This window comes from Typopeltis vanoorti, chromosome 2, assembly GCF_054136105.1.
Source record: "Typopeltis vanoorti isolate ZY-2024b chromosome 2, IOZ_Tvanoo_1.0, whole genome shotgun sequence".
NCBI classification, from domain to species: Eukaryota; Metazoa; Arthropoda; class Arachnida; order Uropygi; family Thelyphonidae; genus Typopeltis; species Typopeltis vanoorti.
The window spans coordinates 130,005,127-130,028,353 of record NC_143550.1 but is presented as its reverse complement, the minus strand read 5'-3'; the positions used below and the strand labels follow the sequence as shown (position 1 = coordinate 130,028,353).

Here is a 23,227-nt window from a genome sequence, read left to right as displayed (position 1 = left end):
AACCCTACCTTGATGCCTTATATTAACTATCCCACTCTGATCTGTTGTCCTTATTTGCTCGGGCATATAAGGACAACAAATCAGAGTTTGTTGTCCTTATATGCCTGTTTGTTGCCCCCCCCCCACCCCTTAATAAATCTAGTTTCCCTGAATTTGCACATCCACCACATTCAGCAACACTTGCTCAAGTCTTCTTACACCGTAACCATTCAAATGCAAGCCATCTATCTTATATAGATCCTTTCGCCCATCGAACTCACTCCACACGTCCACAAATTCCACACCACTCGTCATACATAGCCCACGCATAAAGTCATTCGCAATTATGGCCCTCCTTTTAAACATATCACTGTCATACCGTGGCAAAAGACTAATCATTCTAACTCTCTCACTCTTTTCTTTTGCTACCTCAAACAATTCATTCAGGTCTTCTATCATTTCCATTTTGTCTCCTTTCAAATCATTCGTACCTGCCACAACAATAATTTCTTTCACCGTTTCCTTTTGTTCTCTAATAGACTCAGTTGCATCCTTTATGGTCGCACCAGGTTGGTACGATTTTGTCAAATCCTCTCCTATCACACCTCGTACTAACGAGTCTCCATACAGCACTCTATCCTTCATTTTGTTCATGTTCACACTCATACGTCTATTTTTCCTATCATACTTTATTATTGGCTGGTTCATTCAGTCGACTTTTGCTCATATGCTCTAGCTGCTGTTTTGCCCTTTGTATCGCACCATTCAACAACGCGATCTCACTCATTGCGTCTATCTCATCTTTTTTATTCTCAGTAAAATCATTAATACTATCATTCACACTCTCACAATTCTCTGGTACAACCTCGCCGTTTCTTGTCATATCCCAATTTTCTTCATTCTGAAGTTTGACAAAAATATCACACTCACGATCCGAAATACTCTTCAATTTCTCATTCTCCCTACATTTTCTACACATATTCACTCCTTTATTATCATCTAACCACACTCCGACCGCATTCCGCAAAGCGTACATTTCGCAGATAGTACACTGAATCATCTCTTTTATACTACCGTTCTTTGATAAAGATGGCAAACCATCATTACTGGCCGCCATTTTCCTACGTACTGGAGCCATACTTACTTGCAAAGTATTTTATCAAATTATAAATTATACACACCAAAAAACACACAAAAGATGCACTAAGAGACGCAAGGCAAACAAAACTATGCAATATTAAATAAATTTATCAACGATAACTGAAAATAATACTTATCTTATCCGGAGCTTTCACGAACACTACACACTACGAATCCCTCTAGCGGCGACAGCCCCAATAAAATATGTTATAAAGACACACAAAATACTCTAAAGACACGAAAATCGTTCTAATATACTATGAAACCAATTTTCTAAGGAAAAAAACACACAAAAAACACCAATTTTACACGAATGCTAAATTACACCGACCACTCACCATATAACCTCGAACCCAAAATCTCGAATAACGTAAGATAGCAAACGAATGTGGTAAATATGGCTAAACATCAGGAAGGAAAGTAAATGTTCTGGAGATCATTGAAAAAGCTTAGAAATTATTATTATTATTATTATTACATCATGAAAATTATGACAGAATCTGAAACAATGAAAAAGGAAAAGTTGGTCCTTGTTGGGGATCTAAATAGCAAAGTAGGAAATGATTGTCAGACATACAAAAATATTTTGGGAAAATTTGGAGAAAAGAGCAAAGCTAATAATAATAGCAAATACCTGTTGGATTTCTGCTCAGGACATGGACTGGTTATTACTAACACAATGTTCCAACATAAAAATGTGCACAAATTCACATGGAGAGAAGAGGCAAGGAATAAGAAAAGTCTCATTGACTGTTATTGTTGTTTCTAAATGACTTAAGGAATTGAACAACAATAATAAATTTAGTTTAATACTTTATCTAAGTGTGTGCAAACAAAGTTAGCGTCTGAAAGTATCTTCAGGACTTGGGTAAAGTGGTACAACACCGGGCGACTCCTTGCAAAGGTGGAGCAAGCTACCAACATTACTATCTCAGTATCTCTCATAATGCAAAACACATCTCCTTGCAGATATGTACAGGGTGTCCCAAAATTCATGCAAGATTTAAATTTAGCGCCATTTGTGCGGTAAAGTGTTGCCAACGAGAAAAAAAGACAGCATGACAGCTGACAGTTCAGGGTTATTAAAAATGACCACACACAGCGAAGAGAGTTCGTTGAATGGATTATGGAATAACAACAAGTGGATGCTTATTTTTCGAAGAAAATCATCTTCAGCGATGAGGCTCATTTTCATCTTGATGGCTTCGTTAATCGACAAAATTGTCGCATTTGGGGTTCAGAAAATCCATGAGTGATTGTTGAGAAACACACAGCGAAGAGAGTTCATTGAATGGATTATGGAATAACAACAAGTGGATGCTTATTTTTCGAACAAAATCATCTTCAGCGATGAGGTTCATTTTCATCTTGATGGCTTCGTTAATCGACAAAATTGTCGCATTTGGGGTTCAGAAAATCCACGAGTGATTGTTAAGAAACAAATGCATCCACAACGTGTCACTGTTTGGTGCGGATTTTGGGCTGGAGGCATCATCATCAGTCCATTCTTCTTCAAAAATGCAGCTGGTAAGGCAATAACAGTTAATAGTGCTCGCTATTGCGAGATAATCCAGTTTTTTGTGCCTAAATTGCAAGATATGGATGTGGACAACATGTTGTTTCAATAAGACAGTGCCACATGCCATATAGCCTGAGAAACAATTCAATTACTGCATGAGTCATTTCCTGGTCATGTAATTTCCCCGTTTTGGTGATCAGAATTGGCCGCCCAGATCATGTGACTTAACGGCATTGGACTTTTTTCTTTGGGGTGTTTTGAAGTCTAAGGTTTATGCCAACAAGCCCATGACCACCCACGCCTTGAAGGAGGAAATTGAGCACTGTATCAATGAAATTCAGCCACATTTATGCAAAACGGTCATAGAAAATTTCGACAAAAGAGTGCGTATGTGCCAACAAAGCCGTGGAGGCCATTTACCTGATATGCTATTCCATGCATAACCCTATACCATATACTTTATGAATCAATAAGAAATTACAATTTTTAATTAAAAACCTGTGTTTTCTATCAAAATTACTTCTTGCGTGAATTTTGGGACACCCTGGATAATGTTGTGCATTAAGGGAGGAGCCACTATCCAGACTAGTTTCGACCTTTATTGAGGTCTCTTCAGTGAGAGCCAGGCCCAAGTGGAGATACCAAGGCAGAAGCATTAGCAAGGTCATCTCCTCCCATAGGAGCTGCCAAATGGTGTGCCACCTTTTTATTAAATTACTCTGGATTTAGAGAAAGATGTTGAAAGTTTTTTTTTCACTTGGTCAGACTATAATAAATTTAGTTTAATCCTTTATCCAAGTGTGTGCAAACAAAGTTTGCGCCTGAAAGTATTTTCAGGACTGGGGTAAAGTGGTACAACACCGGGCGCCTCCTTGCAAAGGTGGAGCAAGCTACCAACATTCCTATCTCAGTATCTCTCATAATACAAAACACATCTCCTTGCGGATATGTATAATATTATGCATTAAGGGTTATGCATTATGCAATATAATTATGCATTATGCATTTCTCTAAATCCAGAGTAATTTAATAAAAAGGTGGCACACCGTTTGGCAGCTCCTATAGGAGGAGATGACCTTGCTAATGCTTCTGCCTTGGTATCTCTACTTGGGCCTGGCTCCCACTGAAGAGACCTCAATAAAGGTCAAAACTAGTCTGGGTAGTGGCCCCTTCCTTAATGCATAATATTATACATATCCGCAAGATGTGTTTTGCATTATGAGAGATACTGAGATAGTAATGTTGGTAGCTTGCTCCACCGTTGCAAGGAGTCGCCCGGTGTTGTACCACTTTACCCAAGTCCTGAAGATACTTTCAGGTGCAAACTTTGTTTGCACACACTTGGATAAAGGATTAAACTAAATTTATTACAGTCTGACCAAGTGAAAAATAAACTTTCAAAAAAAGAACAACATAGATCCGAATATAAATTAAATTACACTTTAATAAATATTTCTGATATATCAGCAACGTCTCGTTGCCATTTTCAAAAGGAACTTACAAAACAACACGTGCACGCAGGCACTAGAACACAGTAAATGAGAATGAAGAGATGAAGCTATTGTTCTCCTAGAAGTCCTGATGGTGCCTTCTAGAGGACTAACTAGGTGTACTTGGCCATTGGGCTGAAGGTCTGCTGATGTATGCCTCCCAAATTTGGGGCAGTCGCATACAACCAAATTTGGTGAGGTTTGGAGAGTTTCTTAGGGCTGAGGCTGATTCCATAAATAGTCTTTTGAATTTGTATTTGCTACAGTGTATTAATGTAGCTTTCTTCCACCATATTCTGTGACATGTATCCAGAGCATAGTCTGCAAGACCAGAATGGCTGTACTTGTGAAATTGGATGTAGTCCTTGTGTTCAGAAATTCTGATATTCGCTGTCCTGCCTGTTTGGCCAAAGTAAGACAGTTTACAACTGCAAGGGACCTGGTCTAGGGGAAGTGGTTGGTCTTTGGTGGAGCAGATAAGGGATGCCAATTTTCTGTAAGGCCTGTAACAAGAGGTAAGGTCATGTTTTTTTTTTTAAATTTTGGTAATTTTTTTCCGAGATGCCTCGGATGTAGGGAATGGTGATGGATTTAGAGTAATCTTCATTGTGTGTGTGTGGGGGGGGGGGGCTGTGGTTTGTAGGTTTTAATATTTTTTGGATTTGGGGGGGGGGGGGGGGGGGTAGCCATTGGCTAAGAAAGTGTTGAGGATGTGATTTAGTTCAGTGTTTAGGGCCATGTCGTTAGAACAGATTAGTTCAGCCCTGTTATATAGTGTTTTCACCACTCCATATTGTTGTGAGGGGGTATGCATTTCTAAGTGATTTAGAAATGCATAACCAACGTATAAGCCTGTCTACGAGATATGTTATTGTTGATAGTGATGTTTTCTCCCTGGTGCAGAACACCACAGTGTACAGAGGATTTGAAATTGGAAGTGATCACTATTTAGTCTTGAGCAGGATAAAATTGAATATCATACTGAAAAGAAAAACATGTAAGAAAGTTTTAAAGCAAATAAAAGTTGAGCAGCTCTCAGACATGAACTGTACACTAAACTACACAAAGATTATTGAAGAAAAAAGGAAAGAGTTTGAGAACAACCAAACCTTGGAGATTCAGTGGCAAGCCTTGAAGCAAACCCTGATTGATTCAGCCAGAGAGGCATGTGGTTTTCTATCAAAATTGAGGTTGTCTGTAAGGAAAGAAAAATCAGAACTCCATGGTGGACACAGGAAGTTAAAGAGGCAGTGAAGCAAAAGAAGAAAGCATATCAAAAGTTCCTGGCAAATAAGTCAGCTTGTGCTCTTAGAGAATACACAGACAAATGTAAGAAAGCTGAACACTGTGTAAAACTAGCTAAACAAAAGTCATGGGAGGACTTTAGCAAGAACATAGAAAATAAATAGCAAGAAGGTGGCAATATATTCTGGAGGTTGTTGAAGCTTAGAAATGGAGGAAAGAGTGCTGTAAAAGGAGTTAGAGATGATAAAGGTGACATGAAAACAGGAGAAAAAGATATCCTTGAAGTATGGAGTAATTACTTCAAAAAATTACTGAATAAAACAATCAGCGATGGCACAGTGGTAATAAACACTGACCAGGTATGTAATCAGGAATACATATCCATACTTGAAGTAGAAAAAGTTATCAATAGCCTGAACGGTGGAAAGGCAGCCAGAGTAGATGATATGCAACCAGAAATGTTCGAGTATGGAGGTATAAAAGTCATACAGTGGCTGCACTGCATAGTTCAGAAGGCCTGGACAGAGGGACGAATTCCAGGTGATTGGAGTAGAGCTCTCATAGTACCTCATATATAAAAGGAGAAATAAAACTGAATATGAGAATTAGAGAGGTATTTCCCTACTGAGTGTTCCTGGTAAGATTTATTTAAGTATATTCAAGAAACGGTTGAGAGGAATTGTGAAAGAAAAGCTTGGTGAAGAACAAGCTGGATTCAGGCCAAATAGTCTGTCAGGATCAGATTTTCATTTTACGACAAATAATTGAGAAATCATGGGAATATAACAAAGATCTATATTTAAGTTTTGTAGATCTGGAAAAGGCATATGACAAGGTGCCAAGAGAAAAGCAATTTGATATGCTACAGTCATATGGTGTCAATGGGGCATTATATATATGAAGCAATACTTTATTTGAGTTGTAAGTCAGCTCTTAGAATTGAAGTGCAAGGAGATAGTTTAATGTTAAATCTAGTGTCAGAGAAGGATGTGCATTATCCCCTCTGTTATTCATTATCTATATGGATCACATTATGAAGGAGAGTGGTATTAAACCTAATATCAAAATTGGAGATACTGTTGTCAGCTCTTTGCTTTATGTGGATGATGTTATACTTCTAAATAAATTTGCTACAAGTCTTCAGGATTCCCTGACTAAATTGAATAATTGTTGTAATAGATATGGTATGAAGGTCATACCATATCTATTTGGTATGACTTTCATATCAAATAGACAAACCTTTTTCCTTTACACCAAATAGACAAACCTTTTTCCTCTACTCTCGGTTTATGTCATTCAATTCTTTTAAAAAATATGTTTAACAACCAACTTTGCAATCACCATATCCTCTGCAAGATATGTTTTCTCTGGGAACATTAAAGTTTTGAAATGAAATCTGGACTCTATCAAGGAGATGCTCTCTTAACCAACATGTTCAATCTATTGGAAAAGTCATCAGAGACCTAAGTGAACAAAGGAGAATGTAAATGGATGGGAACAACCCTGTTGGGCTATGCTGATGACACTGTTAACCTTGTAGACTCTTGTCAGAATTTTATGCTCTTTTCATCTAATTTAATCAAGGCAAGTAAGCCTATGGGTTTAGTCATAAACTATGAAAAGACAATGTATGTGTCTGCACATGCACATGCATTTCAAGGACCCATCAAGACCAATCAAACTCGTTGATTATATATTTGAGCAAGTGAACAATTTTTACTATCTAGGAGTCAACATTAACAAAAATATAATTTCTTGGCAATTTAATTTAATAACAGTCACAGTGATATGCATCAAATGATAGAGGAGTTAGCTGTAAGGACTCTACAGGCAAAGATCTGATACATATTTCTTTGATAGAATAAGACAAAAGTACATTTTAATTACCATGCTATTTCACTAATAATGTTCAAGTATTATCTCAGTAAGCTTGTCATGCAATCCATATACCTTGGATAGAAAATACATTATGAAAGGAAATGCACATGACCCTCAATTACCACATGTCACTGAAGGTCATGTATTATATCTCTGACACATCACTGAGGATCACTGTCAAAGTGATGTTCATTTACAGAACCTCATTATTCAACTTTGGTCATCACATTTCTATATCTGTCGTAATTAATTCAGATTTGATTTGTGTAAGTTTTGCTCTGATTATGCTAGCCATGATTATCTAGTGAAATATGAAATGAAAGTCAACTTTTGTCTTATTAAACACTCCTGTCTCAAAGATGTGCGAGTATAAACTGTTTGAATGAGTAAAATGTTAATTATCCTTCCAAGCCTAACTTGAAACTTTCACCACATGCCCATCCTTTATATGAAAGGTAGCTGAGAGAAAATTGCTGATATATATATATACAAGTTATTTTGAAAGTAATGCCTTTCAAAATAACTTTTGAAATGCATTACCACTGCATTTAGTAATGCATTTCTAAATATATAACTACTCAGTAATTACTGAGTAGTTTTGATAGTTCCACACCCAAAAGGGAGATAGCAGTGAAGTAAGTAAATAAATAGTTTGAAGCCTTTTATTTTCACGTATAATTTCTCAACATACCCCTCTCCTTCCCCACAATGTAATAAGTATGAGTATTTCAATTTCAGTCATTGTTGAAAATTCTTTAGGTTTTTTTTTTTTTTTTTTTTTTTCCAGAATCACATTCACACTTCTGAGGAAAAGTACAATGATATATTGATCTGGTTCATTTTAAAAATAAATATGCCCTGGAGATATCTTCATTTTAGGAAAGAAGAAGTCCAGTGAAGCCATTCAAATCTGATATCTTTGATAGCTCTTAAAACAGTGTTTCTCAACGTTTTTTTGATCATGCACCACCTCAACGTCTCAAAGATTTTCATGCCCTCCCCTCTAGCATAATAGTCAGCCAAGTTCTGAAAAAGTATAATATAAATATATACATGTACATTTTCTAATTGTCCCCCAAAATATTCAAATTGCCCCTCTGTGGGGCATACGCCCCATGTTGAGAAACACTGTCTTAAAGTAAACATGCTTGTGGCAGATTCATGTTGTTGTAATCATGCTGCAAAATCAGTGGCTGTTCCTTAGCATGAACTCAATTCATTGTTTCACATGTCTCAAGACCATCACATTAACAAATTTATTTTCAGTTTTCTACCATACATTGCTGCTGAGTAACAACTTTGTTTCCTCAAAAGACAGTCAGTATCTACTTTCTGAGAGAAGGTTGAGTTTGAATCTTTTGGCTCTTGTTGAAGTAAGGTGGCATATTCTACAGACGGAGTTTTGGTTCATAATGATTTATGCAACTTTTCTATAATTCCATTCTTGATTTTGTGAAGATAAGTATTGCCTTTCCTTGGGTAAAATTTGAATAATTTATTGTAACCTAGATATGTAATGATTTAGATGTACTTCTGAGGTTCAACTTTGGTCATCACATTTGTATATCTGTCATAATTAATTCAGATTTGATTTGTGTAAGTTTTGCTCTGATTATGCTAGCCATGATTATTTAGTGAAATATTAAATGAAAACCAATACGAATCCAATGTTTTCAGTTTTTGTGCTAACAATCTCTGACTTATTTGCTGATATTTCCCATTAACTGTCCAACTTTCTGCTTATGGAAATTATCAGTTGTGATTTTTGGCCATCCACTTTGTGATCAGTCATTAATGTCAACTTGACCATTACTATTTCTTGTTCTTCATGCCCAATGATGTGTAACATTTACATCTAAGTTGCTTTACCGCAAAGCCCTGTAATCAGTGGTACAGTAGTGCTCACATTTTCTTTTTCAAAAATTTGATTATTGTATGCAGTTTTACATACTTTGATAAACTTGCAAAAGACTTGTCTGTTGTTTGTGTACTGACTTGAGGGAATGAAATAAAGAAGATATGTTTCCAGGCCATCTCCATATCCTGAGTGTCTATATGTGTGTGTGCAGGCATTACTTTCAAAATATCCTCTCATGACAAACAAGTAAAGAAAAACATGTAGACAATTATAGTTGAATTTCAAATTCTTAGGGACTGCAGGAATAGTTTCACTATAGCAAGCTGTCTAACTATAACAATTTCTTTTAGCACAACATATCTCTCTGAAGCTTTGGTTAGGACTTTTCAGTAGTTTGTTATATTGAGCAAGTTTGTTATAACAGTTTGCTCTAGTGAGAGGCAACTATATTAAAAAAAAAAAAATCATTATGTGATGATATTTTTGCATAGTAACATTATTCATTTTCACTGTAATTGAATGTAGAGCCATATTGCTAATGTACTGTAGACATGATTTTTTTTTTTATGGCAAAATGCCAAATTTCATTAAATTATTATTATTATTATTATTATGTAACTTCTCCAGGGAGTCCAAAGACTCACCGAGGGAGAGTGTGCCAACAGCATCGAATGATTGATACCCTTCCAACTACTAACCACGCTCAAACTTGCTTAACTTTTTGCGTGAGCCATTAGTAGCAGAGCTCTACTACCAATCGACCAACATTCTATCAAGCTAGGGAGAAATTCTCATTTTAAACTGTTTTACAAATAAAATTGATCCATTTATGGCCAAGAAAAGAGGGATAGAATTATTAATATCATAATCAAATATGATATGTATACTTCATAGGGTTCAGAGATTATAATAGTACTACAGGGAAGTTGACATCATTACCAACTTGACAGTTTTCCCCAAATTAGTCTATTATGCCAGGACTCCAATATCATTAAATCTTATATTTTGGTCTTCTAAGGCAGTGATTCCCAAAGTGTATGCCATGCCGCCCTGGGGAGCTGCGGCTTCCTCACAAGGCCACTGTGATTACAAACTTTTCATAATTTTATTTCCATTTTCAATTCAATGTGATAGGAGTCGACATCTAGCAGACCTGGTGCAAACCAGTAACTAACTTAGTAATAACTGTTTGCAGAAGCCTCTACAAATGGTTACTAGATGGCGCTCTGCAATAATTAAGTTTCTCAATTGTTTCAGTAGTTTCTCGAACTTTCTCAGTACTTTGTGTTTGTATATAAATAGTTGTCAGTTCGCGCAGTCTAAGTGTTGAATTAGTTTTTGGAGATTGCATGAACTGGAATATTGTGATTTAATCAAGTGAAGTTTTTGAAGTATTTCTTCTCGTATGTATTTTTAAAAATGAATCGGTTTTTACTAAACAGTAATAAGTGTTGTGAGAGAGAAAATAAAGAGGGCACACCGTCAAATGGTGGCAAGAGTGTGAAGAAGCGTAAATATCGAAAATATGATGACAGTTATTTGGACTTTGGTTTTACGTCGACAGAGGTCAATGGTGAAAGGAGGCCACAGTGTGTACTGTGTATGACAGTTTTGGCACCAGAATGTGTGTGTATGTTGTATGTTATCAAGTAAGTTGAAACGCCATTTAGAAACCAATCATCCCAGCATGGTTAGTACATCTCGTGACTACTTTACCAGAAAGTTAAAAGAGTTAAATCAACATAAAGGTAATTTTTATAAGCAGGCATCAATACTAAGCAATGCTTTGCTAGCATCTTACAAGGTGGCACATAGAATTGCAAAATATAAGAAGCCTCATATTATCAGCAGAACTCATTCTACCGGCTGTTGTAGATATGGTTAATATTATGATCGGTGAGTCTGCTGGGAAGCTACTTTCAAAAGTGCCATTGTCCAATAACACCATCAGTCGCAGAATACAGCATATAGCGGAGGACCTCAATGATCAATTAATTGAAAAAATAAAAGGGAAGGAATTTGGGTTGTAGCTGGATAAGGCCACAGATAATAATAATGATGCTCACTTGATTTGTTTGCTATGTACTGTTTATAGATGGTGATAACATTGTAGAAGACCTTCTCTTTTGTAAAAGTATCACTGCTCGTGCTATGGCTCAAGACTTGTTCGAGATCCTTGAAACTTTTATATCCGAAAATAGTTTGAAGTGGACTAAGTGCGTTGGTGTCTGTACTGATGGTGCTCATTCTATATCTGGCTGTTATGGAGGATTGCAGGCACTTATTCGAAGCAAAGCCCCTGATGCACTGTGGACCCATTGCGTTATTCACAGGGAAGCATTCGCATCAAAATATCTGAGTCCTACATTGAACCAGGTCTTAGAATATGTAGTGAACGTAGTAAACTTTATAAGAACTTGGCCGTCGAAGGCAAGGTTTTTCAAAAAACTTTGTGAGGATATGGGATCTCAGCACACGTCTTTGTTGTACTATAGCACTTCGGGATGGCTCTCTCATGGTAATGTTTTGTCTCCTGCATTTGAACTACAACAGGAAATTTATATTTTTCTTAAAGAGGTAGACCACAAGTATACCGAAAATTTTGTGAATGAAGATTTTTTGGTAAAACTAGCGTACTTGTGTGATATTTTTGAAAATATGAATGCTCTGAATCTCTCCCTGCAGGAATGCAACGTGCACCTTTTAAAGTCAATTGAGATAATTTCAGCTTTTATAAAAATACTAAAACCATGGAAAAGAAAAATGAATGAAGATGGAGGCAAAGAATGTTTCCCCTTGTTACAACAGTTTTTGACCTCCAATGGAGTTGATTTCTCTCGAGGTATGAAATCCATTTTTGAAGAACACTTATCACAGCTTATCGCCTGGTTTGAGAAATATTTTCAAAATGATAATATCAATAAATTTGCATGGATTCAAGATCCATTTGATGCCAGTGCTCCATCTGAATTTACTGCTACAGAAGAAGAGAATCTTATTGAGTTTGTCATGCCAATATGTTGAAAACAAAATTTAGCAGCATGGAATTAACTGAATTTTGGATATCAGTAAAAGATGAATATCCCCTTCTGAGTAAAAAAGCTCAGAGAATTTTAATTGCATTTGCGACTTCCTATTTATGCAAAGCTGGATTTTCGGTGGTTGCTGTGATAAAAATGAAGTATGGCACGAAAATCAATGTGGAGAAGGCAATGAGGGTGGCTGTGTCCAGTTTGATTCCAAGATTTGAGAAAATGTGCAGTGATCAACAGGCTCATCCATCCCACTAATGATAATTAGTCGAATTTGTTCAATTACTTTTTTTTTTTGTGATCTTAAATACGTGTTTTATTTATTTTTACCTAACCCTTTAATTAAAAAAAATTATTCGCTATTTCAGAAACTGTACTTGTTAGAATTTGAAATAGGGCGCCTTGGAAAAACCTGGAATCAGCAAAAGCGCCGAAAATCGAAAAAGTTTGGGAACAACTGTTCTAAGGCATTCCTTCCTGTTTTAATCTACTAAGATTTTGGTGATTGTTCTGAGGTTTTTTCCCTGGCAAAAGACACTTGTTTTGTTAAGCGTTTCTCTTCCATTATTTTGAAGTGACTACACCACCTTAGATTATATCTGCTCATACATTTCTGAATGCTAACAATGTCAAGTTCATTCCTAATTTTCTAAGTTTTTTTTAAATATGTTAAAATATCTTTAAATATGTCAATTTCTCTCTTATTCTATATAAATTTATTCAGTTTACTCCCTACCATACTATTTTGCTGTCTATTTTCATTTTTGGCTTGCCCTCTTCATTAAATATTAATGAAGAGGGCAAGAACAAAACAACCTATATAGCTTGTTCTGTAAGTCAGCATGCGGTTGATGTTTTCAGTGTTTGTGCCTATTTTCATAGATTTTGTATTTTTATTGCTGATTTTCATATCCAGTTTATTACAGCCAATATTCAGTTTAGTTAGGGAATCTGAAAATTGGTACTGGATTTAAGAGTATAATATCAACTGCATAAAATAAAGAGCTGAGTAGAATATCTCCACTTTCAATATCAGTCATAATGCCACTCTGTGATCCATGTACATAACCTAGCATACACCCTCCCCATGTCCTTCTTGAAAATTTGTAATAATTAAAAAAAAGTTAAGCATCAAATTTCCAAATAATCTTCTGTTAATATACAGTTCCGTTTGATCCTTTTCACCTACAAGTGATGTTTCGTATGACTAAAAATTTTTGCTTTCACCCTCTAATGATAATTTTAGGCGCTGGTTATTTATGATAGTGATTTACAGTTTAAAGAACAACAGAAGAACAAAACAAATAATTTGTGTTAGTAATATTTCTCTGGTTTGAAACCAGCTTCTCTGGAGCACAAATTACAATGCAATAAAGACTTAACAGCACTCAGAATGTTGCAGAAACCATTCATGTTGTAACTGAAAAGAAACTGTCTTTATCAAGGGCTACATAAAAATAGTCATTTCACTAAATATGGTCATAGAATGAATATCTCATAGTCTTAGACAAATTAATGCAGCCATGCTTATTGAAGTTATGGAAGTATTTCATATCTGATGCTGATTTTAAAAGTACTGTTTCAGACCTAGTGTCTGCAGCACAGTTGTCTTCTTCAATTTAATCCTGTATGAATTAATATCCAGTGCATGATCTGCCAGTCCTGACTTGACATGGAGATGACTATAAATGCATTTTTTTATGTTCCTTCAAAATTGATGTTAACAGATGTAATCAATGTTCCTTCTAATTTTTGCTGGCTCATGTACACATGGAAAACATTTTCTGTGCAAGTTTCCAGTCACAGACTCTGTGTGTACTAATGTGGTATTTCTCACATTAATGATGACTTTTTTTCATCTAGCTGTAACTAAAATTGCAAGCATTAAATTAATTCACAGAAATCAGCATAGGTACAAAAATCCATCACCATTTGCATGAGTTCAAGTGACTGTACTATCTAGACACTAAACAAATACTTCTTTGCAACTTGCTGATATTAGCATGTTGCAGGCTAAAACTAGTTAGTGTTTTAAGTTGGAATGGGTTAGAGTAATATTGGAGTGGAGACATTGGAGAAATTACTAAATAAAATGGATGAAAAGTGTGATTTACTACATAATTTGAATTAATTTGTCTGTAAATTAGAAATTCTAAAAGAAAAAAAATTTGTGTGAACAGTTACTAGGTATGTGCACTCCTTTTGACTGGTGCACCCATGCACATCTTAGAGGGAACATTGTTTCGAACTATGCTAAGTTGCAGGCACTAGGAGCTATATTACATTCCAGGATGTGCAAGGGTGCATCAGTCAAAAGGAGTGCACTATTTTGTTTTTCAGAGAGTGGATGAAGGTTGCTAGCTAGATATGTGGCTTTGAAAGTGACATAATTATATTTGTGAAGAACTTGATCTTTCAGATGTATACTACTAACATGGGAAATGAAAATAGTTTGGTTGTGATCTTGTACCAAGTAAGTGGAATGGGGACATGCACTATTTTGTTTATTTTATAGGGGTTGTAGACCTTTTCTTGAAAAGTATTTCATAAATAACAGGATTTGTAGCAAGGTCCATGTCATTAGAACAAATAGCCTTGTCTTTATGTGAAGGTGTTTTGAAGACGCTGTATTTTAGGTAGATGGTGGTGATACTACAATGTAAGTACCGTCCAGATGCTGGTTTGGAATCCACTGAAATATTAGTAACTCAAATTATTATTGATTTGTTCTTTTGATATAATTTATACTATAGAGCACTATTATGATTTTTTTTCTCTAATTATATGGTCAATTATATTTAAAAGTTAAATTAATCCTCAGTTAAAAATGGAGTATAAAATTTTCAGTATTCCTAAATGATAGGGAAAAAAGTTAACTATTGTTGTGCACACACTCTCAAAAAGGTGCCTATCATGATCATATTATTACAAACCCCACATTCTCATTTCCTGGGATACTCAGTAAGAAAATTTCTCTTTAATTCTCAGTTTTATTTCCCTTTTTTTATGGATGGGTACTATAAGAGCTGTACTCAAATCATCTAGAATTTGACCTCTGACCAGGCCTTTCGAATTATGCAGTGCAGCCACTATAAAACTTTTATACCTCCATATTTGAGCTTTTTGGCTGAATATCATCTACTCCAACTTCTTCTCTATATTTTAGTTTTGTGATGGCTTTTATTCTACCACAAGCATCAATATGCACTTTTGACTGCATTCATCTTGCATGTTTTCTACTACTCTTGTAGTATTTTTTGTTTCGTTTAACAATCCTTTAAAGTAATTACTCCATATAGCTAGGATAGCCATTTCATGTTACTGTTATCATCTTATTTTCCTTTTATAGTATTCTTTCTTCCATTTCCTCCATGAGACTTTAATTATCCAAATATCGATTGGGCAGCAGCAGAATCTCATGAGAAGAATGAAAATGCATTTATTGCGCTGTTGCGTGACAACTTCCTCAAGCAGCATGTGGCAGAAGAAACTCAAGGTCAAAGAGTGTTAGATTTGATTATAGTGTCAGAGGGTGTTTCAGTTATAGATGTCACTATTCTGCCTCTAGTTGGTGACAGTAATCATGCAATACTCACTTGGGGGAAGTGACTAAGTTTATGAGTGTTCCATTCAGAAAAGGTTACATGCTGAACTACAAAGCAGGAAATTATGACCAGCTGAGGAGTATACTGAGTTCATTGGAATGGGATCGATTGCTGGATGGGAAAAGTATCGACTGTGCATGGGAAGCACTTTAACAATACTTAAATGATATAGTACCAGAGTATGTCCCGAGAGTTCAAAGTATGAGTTCAAATCGATGTGTAATCTTATTAACCAAGAGATTCGTAAGAAAAGGATGATGTGGAAGGAATGCTGTGTGCGTAAGGATTGATGTGCATTATGAAAATTATAAGCAGCAGGCTAGAATAGTCACAACTGTTGTATGGAAAGCAAAGTCTGAGTATGAAACAAAACTTCTTGCAAAGAAACACACACAGACATACTTCACCATTCTACTATTAAAGCAACGAATTATTTTTAAATAAACATTTAAATAAGAAACTTGTAAAATATTGCTTTTTGTATTCTCTTATATTTCAAAATGAAGAATTAAAATGAAATTTATGAAGATAATACTTACACATGTTTTCTATGATTTTCCATTATCTTGTGCTGAAACTCAGCATCCTGGTGAGGAACAAACTTGAATGAAGACACATAAGTGTGATCAGGATAATCTTCTGCAGCAAAATCTCCACATTCAGCTAAACAAATGTGTAAGCATTTAAAAAAACAAATTTTTTTAAATATGAGACTTTTTCTTTGGATTTTATTGGAACACGATTTTTTTATATAAATATATGTATACAATCGTCAACCAGTTTCACCAGCTTGGGTCTGTCTGACTTCTTCAGGACAAGAATAGTTACATTAACATTAAATGCTATAACAGAATAATGCAGTAACCACCTTAAAATCAGTTAAAAAAATTGAAAAGGACGTGTGACATTAAGAGCATAAAGCGTGAAGAATTATTAATTGTTAGTAGATCGCGTTTTTATAGTTTTTCGCGTAATTCAGTTGTGCTAAACATCGTGAATTTATTAAGCTTTTCCAAATGTCTTTTAATATCATACCTTGATTTCTATTGAGATACTCTCCTGTACAGAGTACCACTGCAGCTTCTTTAATGTTTCTACATTTGAAATCTTCTTCAATGTACGGCATGGAGCTGTTGTCCCAATCAATGGAATGGTTCGAAATTGAGAAATGATGGGCTAATCGTGAGATGTCTGTTCTGTTGTTGTTGACATCACCGATATGTTCTTTTTTTCGGATTTCTAGGCTTCTTGATGTTTGGCCTACATAGTTCAGTCCACAGGGACATGGGATGTTGTATACTTCTGCGTATTTGTAGAAAGTGATGCTGTCCTTAGGAGATCTTAACATGGGTCGTGTAGTTAAAATATAATTCAAAAGATTCTCTATAGAAACAGCCCACAGCAACAACCTCAAGTGACACAGTACACATCGTCATACCTTATGCAGTCTCCAACAAAACAGCAAAAGTCATGAAGTCTTTCAACATCAGGGTTGCCTTTAAACCTATTTTAACTACATAGCACATGTTAAGATCTCCTAAGGACAGCATCACATTCTACAAATACGCAGGAGTATACAATATCCCATGTTCCTGTGGACTGAACTATGTAGGCCAAACATCACGTGGACTAGAAATCCGAAAAAAAGAACATATTGGAGATGTCAACAATAACAGAAGAGACACGTCGGGATTAGCCCATCATCTCTCAATTTCAAACCATTCCATTGATTGGGACAACAGCTCCATGCCATACATTGAAGATTTCAAATGTAGAAACATTAAAGAAGCTGCAGTGGTACTCTGTACAGGAGACAATCTCAATAGAAATCAAGGTATGATATTAAAAGACATTTGGAAAAGCTTAATAAATTCACTATGTTCAGCAGAACTGAATTACGTGAAAAACTATAAAACGCAATCTACTAACAATGATTAATTCTCCATGATATATGCTCTTAATGTCAAGCGTCCTTTTCAATTTTTTTAACTGATTTTAAGGTCGTTACTGCATTCTTCTGTTGTAGCATTTCATGATAATGTAACAATTCTCGTCCTGAAGAAGTCAGACAGACCCAAGCTGGCAAAACTGGTTGACGATTGTATAAATATATTTATATAAAAAATCATGGTTCAATAAAATCCAAAGAAAAAGTCTCATATTTAGCAAAAAGGACCAAATATCAACAATAAAAACAAAATTTTTTATTTAAGTCTATTAAATCAATCAAATGACAGCATTATACATAATTATGATTAAAAGGCCTTTAATTTTGTGTTAACAAATGCAAGTACAGCAAAGGCTATGCTACACCAATTTACGGTTTAGAGCAGTACGGATTCCATCAAAGCCATTCAACAGGAGATCTACTCTCATACATCACCCATCACTGGACAAACGCCATGGAGAAATTCGGTGAATCCCAAGTAGTTGCACTTGATATCTCCAAAGCCTTTGACTGAGTCCGGCACAAAGGCTTACTAAGCAAACTCCCATCATTTGGACTGCCCCCAGGACTTCTGCAGATGGATTGCCAGCTTCCTGTCTGGATGCACACTATGTGTGATGGTAGATGGCTCCCTATCCTCTCATCATCTAACTAATGCTGGGGTCCCACAAGGTTCAGTTCTCTCACCGACCCTCTTCCTTCTATATATCAATGACCTACTTCAATTGACCTCTAATCCAATTCACAGTTTTGCAGATGACAGCACATTACAGTCCTCCCTTTCATTTGACAAACCTACTCCTACACAACTCACCTCAACCCACAGAACAATCAACCACCACTGCCCTTAATTCCGACCTCCAAGCCATCCACCAATGGGGCTCAGATAACCTTGTCAACTTCAACGCTAGTAAAACCCAGGTCTGTCTTATTTCTCACAAAAAATAACCATTTCCCCCAGCATTGTTTTCGATAACACTCAAATTCTCAGACAAGATGAAATTTCTCTTCTCGGAATTACCTTCACATCAAGCCTCTCCTGGCATAAACACATCACAACCATTGCATTCTCAGCTTCCAAAAAACTAGGTTTTCTCTTTCGCTCAAGGCACTACTTCACCTCTAAACAGCTGTTAACACTATGCAAGTCACAAATTCGCCCAGCTCTCGAATACTGCTCTCACATCTGGAGTGGGGCTCCAAAAAGCTCCCTCAAAATGCTTGACTCAATACAGAGGAGAGCAATATGACTAATAAATGACCCATCCCTCACCAACTCACTCCATCCACTTTCACATAGACGCTTGGTCTTTGCAATCTATATGTTCTATAAATATTTCCATGCGAAATGTTCATCTGAAACAGCATCAATAATTCCCCCATCCTGTACTAAGCCCATTGGAACACGTACAGCTGCACCCAACATCCTTACATCCTTTCACAGCACACCTCGAAACCCACAAAACAAGTTTCTTTTCCTCCTCATTCATCCCTGCTACTGCAGTACTGTGGAACAGTCCCCCCCCCCAGACATATTTCCCAAGGAATACAACATACAGGCGTTCAAATCAAATGTAAACAAGTTTCTCCTTTCACAACCCACCACCCATATAAGGTACTAACGTACTATAGGTTGACCAGCCAACCTCCTATATATGGGCCCAACACAAAAAAAAAAAAAACATAAGATAATAAGTATAAAAATAGGTGTAAAAGCAATGAGGTAAAAAAACATACAGACAAATAACAGACAAAAAAACTAATCTATATACCATCTGTGTACAATCTATAAATATACTCTCTGTGTGTGTATATATATATACATACACACACACACACAAGCATATATTATATATATATATATATATATGAGGGTGGTCTGAAAAGTTCTCAGCCTTGACCATAGATGGCAACACTATCGGCAAGATTTTTTTTCTAAGATTGTACATCCATCATAAGCATTCGTGTGAAATTGCAAGTCATTCTATCAAGTACAGGAAGCCCTCGGTTTATGGCGGTTCAATTTACACTGATTCGCAATACTGCCAGATGCCTGCACGTGCTTTCTTACTATAGTGCAGTCTGACTGAGAAACGACGCTAGCAAGCACTCTAGTGTTTGAGTGTTTGCCGAGCTACTATGACACATATATATCAAACCTAGTTTTATTGTTGAATCTACCTAATTGTTCTATTTATTTTATTTTACAAACATACATATTTAAACTGATAAAGTATGTAATTACATACCATGTCTGATAAAAGAAGTGTAGAAACGTTAGCAGAACTTGGTGTTAAGAAGGTGCGGAAATTATTCACACTTGAAAAGAGATGGAGGTGATTCGAAGAATGGAAGATGAGCAGACGTGTTAATGTCTGTAGAAGTATGAACTTACCTCCATCGACTGTTACTACAATTATGAAAAATGCAGATAGAATAAAACAGTCTGCGCAACAATCTACGGCAGTACTAAACGCAAAACATGTAAGTTATAGCAGGGGTAAACTTCATGAAAAAATGTAAAAATTATTATTATTATGGGTGGATGACTTGAATCAGAAAAACATTCCTCTGACGCAGGCTGTTATAACTGAGAAAGCAAAAACAATTTTTGAGGATCTTAAAGAGACAGATGGAGGTGAAGAAACATTTTTAAGAAGCAAAGGTTGGCTCATGAGATTAAAGTCTCGAAGTGAGTGCCATAGTGTCAAATTATGCGGTGATGCTGCAAGTGCAGATGTTGTGGCAGCGGCAGCTTTTCCTAAAGAATTTCAAGACTGGGTAGAACAAGCAAATTATCCTCCTGACTGGGCTCTACTGGAAAAAAATGCCATCAAGCACCTTCATTTCCTGTGAAGAACATTCTGCTCCAGGTTTTAAAGCTGCAAAAGATAGACACACTTTTGTTGGGTGCAAATGTCTCCGGAACTTTAAAGCTTAAACCAATGTTGGTGTACCATTCACAGATACCACGTGCCTTCAAGGGTCTAAAAGCCATGCTGCCAGTCTATTGGAAATAGAACAAGAAAGCTTGGGTTACACAAAATGTTTTTATAGATTGGTACACAAATTATGCAAATGGCAAATCAAATAAAATGGTGTGCCAGCCAAGGCATTGCTTCTCTTGGATAATACCCCTGGACATCCTCAAAACCTTGCTGAAGTAAGAACACCGTTGGATGTCAAGGTTGCTTACATGCCCCCCAAACACAATATCACTTTTGCAACCTATGGATGAGGGAATTATATCAATCTTCAAAGCCTATTACCTTCGTATAACATTTATGGAAATGGTAAGAGTCTTGGACACTTCAGGAAAAACTATTAAAGACTATTGGAGGTCATTTGATATTTTGAAGGGCATTAACAACATCAAGGCAGCTTGGAACGAAGTGTCAGCAAAGGGTTTGCCCTTGTCAGCAAGGAGCGTGCGAAAACTTCTTCCAGCATTTATGCACAACTTCGAGGAATTAGAGCAAGAGAATGTTATTGAGGACGTTACCAAGCTTGTGCGAGAGATGGGATTGGATGATATTACAGCTGAAGATGTGACAGAAGTCTTAGAGAGCGATGATAAACTGCTTTCCAATGAAGACTTAAAAGAATTAGCCGAACAATTAAGTCAACATCCAAAGGAGGAGAAAGAAAACGAAGGTGGTCCTCTGAGAGATATAAAAATGGCCAATTTACAGGGTATCCTTCCAAGCATAGGGACACTGACTGATGAACTCTGTGAAATGAACCACAATAGGGAATGGAGTGCGAACGTAAAAAGGAGTGTAACCGCATCTATTCAACCATTACACTGAACTCCTTTTGATACTTGGATACTCCTTTGGATACTTTTTTCAAACAAAATGCAGGTGATCCGAAACCAGGAACTTCAACACAGAAATATATAATATCTTTTCGAAGTTTCATATTTTTTTGTATATAATTTTGTTTTATTTTCGTTATTACATATATTTGTTAAAATAAAATTATTATGTATTATCAAAGCTTTCAATATAATAATGTTACACAGACTTCATGTGCATAATTTTTTTGACTGCGTGGAACATAACTTTGTACCTCCCATTAAAATTGGGTTAGTTTTACGTCGATTTGATTTACGCAAATTTTTTCAGGAATGGAAGTGGAGTGTAAATCGAGGGCTGCTTGTAGTTTGTTTTATACAGCTGTCTGAAGCAAAGGTGTTTGTCTGTATCCCCCTGTAATGGATAAAATTGAGTATCGTGGAGTTATAAAATTTTTTTGTAAAAGGTTTAAAGCCAAAAGAAAGTCATTTGAAGTTCATAAACGTTTATGGGCACTCCTCCTTCATTTTCGACAATTAAGAAATGTAATAACACCAGAAATCACTGATCAAGTGCACGATATGATATTGGATGACCGGCAAGTCAAGGTGTGTGTGTGTGTGAAATTGCTGAGACTAGAGGCATTTCAAAAGAATGTGTAGGATATATTTTGCATGAAGAATTGCATATGAAAAAGCTATGTGCAAGATGGTTGCCATGCTTGCTCACAGTAGATCAAAAATGCACTTGCATGAAAATCTCTGAACAGTGCTTGGAGCATTTTAACAAGAATAAAATTGATTTTGTGCATCGATTTATTACTATGGATGAGACTTGGATTCACCATTACACACCAGAATCCAAACAGCAGTCAAGCAGTGGACAGAAGCCGGTTGTTCAGCGCCAAAGAAGACAAAGGTCATGATATCGGTGTTTTGGGATGCTAAAGGCATTTTGTTTATTAATTATGCTGAAAAGGGCAAAACAATAACTGGGGAATATTATTCCAATCTTTTAACCAGACTAGACAAAAAAATTCGTGAGAGAGAAAACCCGGTTTGCAGAAGAAAAAAATCATCTTTCATCAGGACAATGCACCTGCCTACAAAGGTGTTTTGGCAATGGGAAAATTAAGGGATCTGCACTATTAATTGTTTGACATCCACCCTATTCCCCAGATTTGGCTTCCTCTGACTTCTCTCTCTTACCAAAACTAAAAATCTTCCTCGCTGGTCAGCATTTTTCTTTGAATCAGGAGGTGATCATAGTTGTAGAAGGGTATTTTGCAGATCATACTGAGAACCACTACAGGGACTGGAGCATCACTGAAATAAACTTATTACTCTTAAGGAAGATTATGTTGAAAAATAAAATAATTTTGAAATTATAAATTTCTTTTTTCATTGTTAGGCCGAATCTCATACTAAGCAGTTTCATTCATTCTACCACCACCATTTGAGATTTTTACTTTTGCAAAGGATTACTTTTTACAAAGCTTTTGCATCAGGATCTGAGTGAAGGATATGTTTTCAGCAGAAGTGTACGAGACAGTTTTTTTCCCCCTGCTAAAAAGCTGAACCCATTACTAAGAGCTGATGAAGAGACAATCAATGCTTGAAGTTGTCTCTCAATTACCCTCATCTTGCAGGAGTGACAGTAAATTATAAGGTCATCAACATAAAGAGCACTGCTTATTGTGAGAGAAGCTGTTCAGTGATTGAATTAACTCTGATAGC

At 36.1% G+C, this 23,227-nt stretch overlaps 1 protein-coding gene across 2 annotated transcripts in view; it reads right to left on the bottom strand.

Annotated features, from left to right (window-relative positions):
• The window catches only part of Cdep (Chondrocyte-derived ezrin-like domain containing protein), a 741,059-nt gene that overhangs the window by 514,932 nt on the left and 202,900 nt on the right, over window positions 1–23,227 (bottom strand). For both annotated transcript variants that reach the window (XM_090413128.1, XM_090413137.1), the window contains exon 9: window positions 16,286–16,409. In XM_090413128.1, coding sequence (XP_090269254.1) covers window positions 16,286–16,409 — 124 coding nt within the window. The remainder of the gene's footprint in view (window positions 1–16,285; window positions 16,410–23,227) is intronic.